We start from the raw sequence: 7643 nt of genomic DNA, 5'->3' as shown, positions 1-7643 counted from the left end.
TCCCTTGTGCGCTGAAGCGAAGGATTCTGCCACTGGCTCCTGTCGCACTGGCGCGACGCTGGTACGAAGCTTTTTCATACATCGAGCCGCGGTGACGCTGTCCTCTTAATTCACTGTTTGCCCTTATTCATCGTCAATGAACGCCTGTTGAGAAGGGGCGCTGTCGGTGTTCGTTGACTATAGCCGGATAAAGAGCCGTAAGAGTGGGGTTGAAGACTTCAGGGCATCATGAGCCTCAACGATAAGGAAGTCGCTGTTGCTTCGTCGTCTACCAAGGAAACAATACTGCCATCGGTCAAATCGCATGCAACCGAGAAGTCGGAGACATTGGAGGTCCATCACGATGACGACCACTCTTCAATGTCCTCAGCATCGACAGACTCACTCAGCGACATAGATGAAGTCCAATCAATACACCAGTCTCTCAGTCGCAATGCCGGCCTCGATGAGCCAGGCGATAAGTCCATGGCACACATCACGAATACAACAACGAATATGACCACAGACCCACGCTTCGAGATCGACTTTGACGACGATGGCGAGAACCCCCAGGACTGGCCCATGATCAAGAAAGCTCTGGTCATCTTTTTCATGAGCTACTCAACACTTGTTGTAGTCATGTATTCAACCAGCTATACCAGCGGCATCCCTGGCATGATGGCGACCTTTGGTATCCACTCGAAAACACTCGTCATCCTCGGCATCACCACCTACCTTGCAGGCCTTGCTCTTGGATCGCTTTTGCTGGCACCTCTAAGCGAGATGTATGGCCGCAGGCCAGTCTATCTCATCGCTGTAGCTACTTTCACCATCCTCATCATACCATGCGCACTGTCGAACAACCTCGTCCAGATCCTCGTCATGCGCTTCTTCGGCGCCATCGCTGGCGCAGCAATGATCTCGAATGCCCCTGGAACCGTGTCCGACATCGTCAGCGACGACTACCGCGCCCTCGCCTTCTCAATCTGGAGCATCGGCCCCATGAATGGACCCGTCATCGGCCCTCTCGTCGGCGGCTTCGTGTACCAAGCCCTAGGCTGGCGATGGACGAACTGGGTTGTCATGATCGGCTCTGGAACGTCGTGGTTCATGGTCTTCCTCATCAAAGAAACATACGCGCCTGCCATACTCCGCGCTAAATCCGCAAAGAAACGTAAAGAAACAGATGATAGTCGCTGGCACTCGCGCTACGATGACAAGAAAGCCTTCTTGCCCATGCTGCGCGAGAACTTGTATCGGCCACTGTCAATGGCGATCAACGAGCCTATTTGCATCTTCTGGAACGTCTATATCGCTCTCGTGTACGGCGTGCTGTATCTCTGCTTTGTCTCGTACCCCATTGTATTTTCCGAGCTGCGCGGTTGGTCGCCCGGTCTGACCGGACTATCGTACATGGGCATCGGAATCGGCGGGATGTGTACCATCCTTAGCGAGCCCTTGCTGCGCAAGATGATCAACAAGCACCCCAAAGATCCAGAGACTGGGAAACCTTACCCAGAGGCGATGGTCAGCGTGGTGTGTCTTGCAGCTATCTCTGTCCCGGTCGGAGAAATGATTTTCGCGTGGACGTGTACGCCAAATGTGCATTGGATTGCACCACTCCTCGCGGGCATACCTTTTGGCGCCGGCAACTGCGGTGTGTTCATCTATGCCTCTAACTACCTTGTTCATTCGTACGGCATCTACGCCGCATCGGCGCTGGCCGGCAACGCTGTGCTGAGGAGCATGATGGGCGGCACGCTGCCTCTCGCTGGACCGAAGATGTAAGTTGTCACTGCCCGACACCCATCTCACTCTTTCTCACATATTTGGTACCCTTGCACCAATGTTCATTCTTCACTTGTGCGCCTCGGCCGCATCCATTGCTTTTAACAACAAGCATTCTTGAATCCACCACCTCATCCCCTCCTTCCTCACAACACACTAACACCCCCAGGTACGCAACCCTCGGCCCCCACTGGTCCGCAACAATGCTCTCCCTGATCGAATTCGCCATGATCCCCATCCCACTCGTCTTCTACCGCTACGGGCACAAGATCCGCGAGAAGAGCGCTTTGATCCGGCAAATGCGCGAAGATCGCGACAAACTCGATAGCAAGAAACAGAGGGCCGCTGAGAAGGTGGCGAGGAGGGAAGCTGGGGAGAAAGGCGAGGGGGTAGAGAAGGATATGGAAGTGTAGGTATGGAGTGGGGATGTCGTTTGTACGTGTACATCAGCAGTGCCAAAAGCCTGAAACTATCCCAGTGCACCCTAGCCAGAGATGCAGGCTCAACATAGGTAGCAACACAAACTCATTAAGCGAAAGAGAGCAGCCTGGGCGCGATACCACAGAAGTAGATTCATTCGGCACGCCATACGAACAGCACTGGTGATCGCTATACACACACAAACACAGACACAGACCGTGATCAGCCCTCCGTACACAGTAACGCGCGGCACATCATCCAGCCGACGCTCGCCAGCACCAATAGCTACACACAGATCCCTTCGTATACCACAAACCTAATCCCCCACCACATCAATACGAAGCACACATCGAAGCCCGTCCGCCCTTTTCGGTTGTGAACACAGGGCTTCAGCCCTTCCCGCGCAATTCGTGCGCGAGCTTGTTCGAGATAAGCACGTGCGTCTCCAAGCCGCTCCCTCGGCCAGTCACACTGACGTCGACGAAGACAGACCATCACATCACCCCGAGTTCGCGTCGTCTTTTACCCAAGGCCAACTGCTGATTGTCATCTCTTACCGCGCGGGGTACGATGGGTTGTCTACCACTTCTCAGCACGAAAGAGATTTCCAGCGACGAGATACGAATATGGGAGGAGGCTCTAGAATGCCGCGGCCAGGCAAGACTCTCCCGCATCAGCTAGTCTCTGCAGATGCTCGCCGAAAGGCGTATGGTGATCCCCCCCTCCCCGCCCGTTCAGGGAGGTATTCGACGATGGTGCAGCTTTGTGCTGTGCGATGTGTAGGTTTCGGCTAGGCATGGTCGGATTACATCGAGTTCAAGAACGGAGATGGATGGTGAGCCAGTATAGGGACAGTGGACAATACTGCTTCGCTTTACCGTGGTCGCGGAGTCGTGCTCGCTTCTATCAGCACGCCTCTGGGGGAGATGGAGGAATGTTGGGTGTAGTACAATCACAATTCGTTCGCTCATCTACGCGTCATATACAGTACTATACAATCTATGTTGAATCACAAGCACATTTCCATCTCTATTTGGCGAGGAACTTCTGAAATGCCTCCTGCTCGACAACCACATTCCCAACCGCCCTCAGCTTCTTCCTCCCCTCCTTCTGCTTCTCGAGCAACTTCCTCCGTCTTGACAAATCACTCGCATGCAGCTTCGCAAGTACGTCCTTGCGGAACGGCTTGATGGTCGCTCTAGCCACAATCCTCCTGCCCGCGGCGGCCTGAATGATGACCTCGAACATCTGCCTTTCGACGTGCTCTTTGAACTTGTCCACCCACTGCCGGCCCACGCGGTCGACTTGCGATGTGTGCAGGACGCGGGATACGGCGTCGACGGGCTGGCCGTTGACGAGGAGATTGAGTTTTGTGATGGAGGAGCGGTGGAAGCCTGCGTCTTCGTAGTCGAGGGATGCGTAGCCCTTTGTGGAGCCTTTGAGTTTGCCGAAGAAATCCTCTACGAGATGGGACAACGGCAAGTCGTACTTGAGGATGACCTGGGAGGCGGTGAAGAACGTGAGTTCCTTCTGGATGCCGCGGTTCCCTTCACACAGCTTGATCACCTCGCCCAAGTATTCCTGCGGCAGGGTGATGGTGGCGAGGACGTACGGCTCGTGGACTTCCTGGACTTTGAAGTGGAACTCGTCTGCGTCGGGGAAGTCGTTGGGGTTCGTGATGATGCTCTCTGTGCCGTCGCGCCACATGACCTTGAAGGGGACGGAAGGCGGGGTGATGATGATGTTTGCGCCGTGCTCCTGGCGCAGACGGTCTTCGAAGACGGAGCAGTGCAGGGTGCCGAGGAAGCCGAGACGCCAACCTGCGCCGAGGGCGTCGGAGGACTCTTTCTGGAGGGTGACGGAGCGGTCGTTGAGGATGATTTGGTTGATGCTGTCCTCGAGGTGCTCGAAGTTGTCTTGGTCGGTGGGGAAGGCGGCGACGAAGACCATGGACTTGGGCTCTTCGAAGCCGGGGTAGGGCTCGACGAGTTTCTCGCTGCCGACGGTGGTGTAGGTGTCGCCGACCTTGGCTTCTTGAGAGCGCTTCATGCCCGGGTTGAAGTGGATGTAGCCCACCTGGCCGGCCCTGAGCACGGACTGGGGTGTCTGGTCGGGGTACATGATGCCCACTTCGCCGACGATGTACTTCAGGCCCGTAGCGAACGACCGGACACTATCTCCGGGCCTCACTTGGCCGTCAAACACGCGCACGAGCAGGACGACGCCCTTGTAGACGTCGTACCAGGAGTCGACGAGCAGCAGACGCAGCGGCTTGCTGACGCTGCCGACGGGCGCGGGCATCTTCTCGATGACAGTGGGCAGGATCGCGGCGACGTTGACGCCGGTCTTTGCGGAGACGAGCAGGGCGTCGCCGGGGTCGAGCTCGAACGTCTCCTGCATCTGCTCGAGCACGCGCGGCGAGTCGGCGTGGGGGAGGTCGACCTTGTTCAGCACGGGGACCAGCGTCAGGCCCTGGGCGAAGGCGAGGTAGAAGTTGGCGACCGTCTGGGCCTGCACGCCCTGGCTGGCATCGACGAGCAGCAGCGCGCCGCCGCACGAAGCGTAACTGCGCGACACCTCGGCGCGGAAGTCGACGTGGCCGGGCGTGTCGACGAGGTGCAGCAGGTAGTCGTCGCCGCCGTGGTTGTAGAGCATGGTGCACGTCTGCGCCTTGACCGTGATGCCTCGCTCGCGCTCGACGTCCAGCTTGTCGAGGATCTGCTTGTTCCCTCCGGGCTCGATGGTGCCCGTGAGCTCCAGCAGGCGGTCGGACAGCGTGCTCTTGCCATGGTCGACGTGGGCGACGATGCAGAAGTTGCGGTACCGCTCGATGGGAATCTCGGCGATGCGCTTCTCGAGCTCCGACTGCGGCCGGACGGCCTGCGCGTAGCCTCGAGACAGCGATGGGAGCCGTCCAAGGGCGCGGTATGCGGGCAACGGGAGGCGCTCAGGGCCGCGGTATGCGGGCGACGGGTGTGCGTGAGGCAAGCCGTGAGGGCGACGCGGTTGCGCCCGCCAGCCCTGCAGAAGGCTGCTCGCGGTCCGGACGCATGATCGCATCGGTGGGCATAGGAGGGACGACAAGTGGCTGCGGCCAAGGCTGTCGCCCGTCGTCCCTGCTGGAAAATGTTCAGCGCTGCCATCTCCTTATCTAATCAGCGCCCGTCTCCTTATCTGATCAGCGCCCGCCGCCAGCTCCAGCTCCCACCCAGCCTGACCCGCGTCGCTCTCGCTGGTCTCCACGCCACTACGCCGCATCCGTCTGCCGGCATTGGCCTCACGTGCTCTGCTACTGACTTGCACTTGCTACCCTTCGTTGCATTGCATCGCATACGCGTCTGTTGTGCGCTGTGTACGCCGGCCAGCAGCCTCGGTCATAGTGGGCCTGTCAACAGCCTCGCCATCAACAAACCACCACCCCCCCCCCCCCCCCACTAGCCACTAAGCACCACCACTCCCCCAGCCACTGAGCATTACCACTCCCTCCAACATGTCTGAGCCAAGGACCACAAGGTCGTCCAAAACCACCTCGTCAGCCTCCAAGTCAACCTCAGCCTCCAAGTCAGCCTCAGCCTCCAAGACAACTTCCAAGTCCAAGTCCAAGTCGTCCAAGAGCGATGAGTCCAAGGTGCACAAGCTGGCTCTGAAGGGCTCCTCCAAGATCGTCAACGAGTTTGTAAGTCTACCCTTCCGCTCGTTTCAAGTTTTCCGGCTGAGCCGAGGCTGACCGTCACTACCATAGTTCGAGTACTCCATCAACACCATTCTGTAAGATAGACCAGGGTCCAGAGCCCTAGACCCTGACTTACCCACGCAGGTTCCAACGAGGCGTTTATCCTGCAGAAGACTTCACAGCGTGAGTTCGCCGTGGATTTGGTACCGGCTGTGGCACTTTCTGACGGCGCGCAGGGTCAAGAAGTATGGACTGACTATGATGGGTGTGTGCTTCACTGCGTGCGGCTGACAGTCACTGACGCAGACAGTGACCGCCGACGACCAAGTCAAGGCGTACATCAAGAAGATCATGTCGCAGCTCAAGGAGTGGATGTACGGTGGCAAGATCACGAAACTCGTCGTTGTCATCACCAGCAAAGAGACCGGCGAGCACGTGGAGCGATGGCAGTTCGATGTGAGTCGGGCGCAAGGCTGATCGCCGATCAACGAGCAGCTTTTGACTGTCCACAGGTCCAGATCTTCGGTAAAAATGCAAGAACCAAGTCATCCAAGACTACGACAGACCAAGAGAACTCGGTTCCAGAGTAGGTTACCTCCAGGAACAAACGGATTCACCGCGCGCTAACGCTTGGTGCCAAGAGGAGGCGAGGTTCCAGAAGAAAAGACAGAAGCTGAGATTCAAGCTGAGATCCAGTCCGTCTTTCGCCAGATCACAGCCTCGGTCACATTCTTGCCGATGCTCGACGGTAACTGCACATTCAATGTGCTCGTGTACGCCGATGCAGACTCAGACGTGCCTCTCGAGTGGGGCGACAGCGACGCCAAAGAAATCAAGAATGGCGAAAAGGTACAGTTGAGAAGCTTCAGCTCAAGCAATCACCGAGTAGATACGCTAGTGAGCTACAGGTATGCTGAATCCAATACTGTGGTACATGTGTTGAGACTGATCTTTCCAGGCTCGGCGAATAACCTCAATATACACAAACCTATACTTGCAATCGCTGGCAAGCGCTGGCATGCTATCTTCGCGCGAGCCTGTTTCTACCCTGTTTCTACCCTGTCTCTCTCTTACCGCATCTTTACTGCATCAACAGGTAGGTATTCTTCACATGCAGCAGCCGGAGCGACGGGCTCTCCTCCGTCCGGGACTGGACGACCCAACACCAAATGGTCAGCATGTTTCTTCACTTCCAACACCGTCATCCCTGTTGATCAAACAGTGCAAGGCGAACAACACCCCGAACTACCAAAACGTGCAAATTTGTAGCCACGGTCCCTCTTTTCATACACTTTCAGTTCTCGGCAAAGCCCGAGGCGCACATGGGCGCTCGCTACAGAACACTGTGACGACCAGAGGGCGGGCCCTGGACCAATATATACCCTAGATAGTCTTACCGTATACAGCAGTCAACCAGCGTTTCTGCATCACGACAAGGAAGACTCCACGACACGATGCTCGACGCTAGCATGACGTTGCCAGCGTTAGGACGTTAGACTGAACCTAAAGCGGCGTCCTGGGCGCACTGACCTATCAGCCTCAGTAGCATCCCTTCTCGCACCGCATACGGTAACGTACGGGTTCTCGAAAGGGTGCAGACGCCCTATCTGCAGTGTCAATACATTTCTGCAAGCGCTTGAATGCAGGGCTGCACGAGGCTGCGCGAGCAAGGCCAACTTCACAAGGTTGAAAAGCACGGCTAAGCTCCACGCAGGCTCCCCGTCGGAGTCACGCGACTGCTCGCCTGCTAAACGACGCTGAGGCAGGCTTGGAGGTCGATAAG

At 57.0% G+C, this 7643-nt stretch overlaps 3 protein-coding genes across 3 annotated transcripts; 2 read left to right on the top strand and 1 right to left on the bottom strand.

Moving 5' to 3' along the window:
* Positions 1-465: 465 nt before the first annotated feature.
* On the top strand, positions 466-2180 carry BU25DRAFT_349246 (MFS general substrate transporter; the record flags this gene model as incomplete). Its single annotated transcript, XM_033703240.1, has 2 exons — positions 466-1763; positions 1937-2180. The coding sequence occupies 2 exons, from the start codon at positions 466-468 to the stop codon at positions 2178-2180; spliced, it is 1542 nt and encodes a 513-aa protein (XP_033558022.1).
* A 946-nt stretch (positions 2181-3126) lies between these two features.
* BU25DRAFT_399954 (translation factor GUF1, mitochondrial) lies at positions 3127-5294 on the bottom strand. Its single transcript, XM_033704950.1, has one exon. It carries the CDS (start codon positions 5245-5247, stop codon positions 3217-3219), a length of 2031 nt encoding a protein of 676 aa, XP_033558021.1. The 5' UTR covers positions 5248-5294; the 3' UTR covers positions 3127-3216.
* Positions 5295-5620: 326 nt separating this feature from the next.
* On the top strand, positions 5621-6938 carry BU25DRAFT_413996 (mitotic spindle checkpoint component mad2). The gene is made up of 8 exons (XM_033707178.1): positions 5621-5863; positions 5930-5955; positions 6005-6043; positions 6097-6125; positions 6171-6316; positions 6373-6446; positions 6502-6768; positions 6819-6938. Exons 1-8 carry the CDS (start codon positions 5678-5680, stop codon positions 6829-6831), a joined length of 780 nt encoding a protein of 259 aa, XP_033558020.1. The 5' UTR covers positions 5621-5677; the 3' UTR covers positions 6832-6938.
* Positions 6939-7643: the final 705 nt, after the last annotated feature.

The sequence above is a fragment of the Macroventuria anomochaeta genome (assembly GCF_010093625.1).
Source record: "Macroventuria anomochaeta strain CBS 525.71 unplaced genomic scaffold BU25scaffold_34, whole genome shotgun sequence".
In the NCBI taxonomy this organism is placed as follows: Eukaryota; Fungi; Ascomycota; class Dothideomycetes; order Pleosporales; family Didymellaceae; genus Macroventuria; species Macroventuria anomochaeta.
Note: the sequence above shows the minus strand (reverse complement) of the source record. Positions and strands in the feature narration are given on the sequence as shown.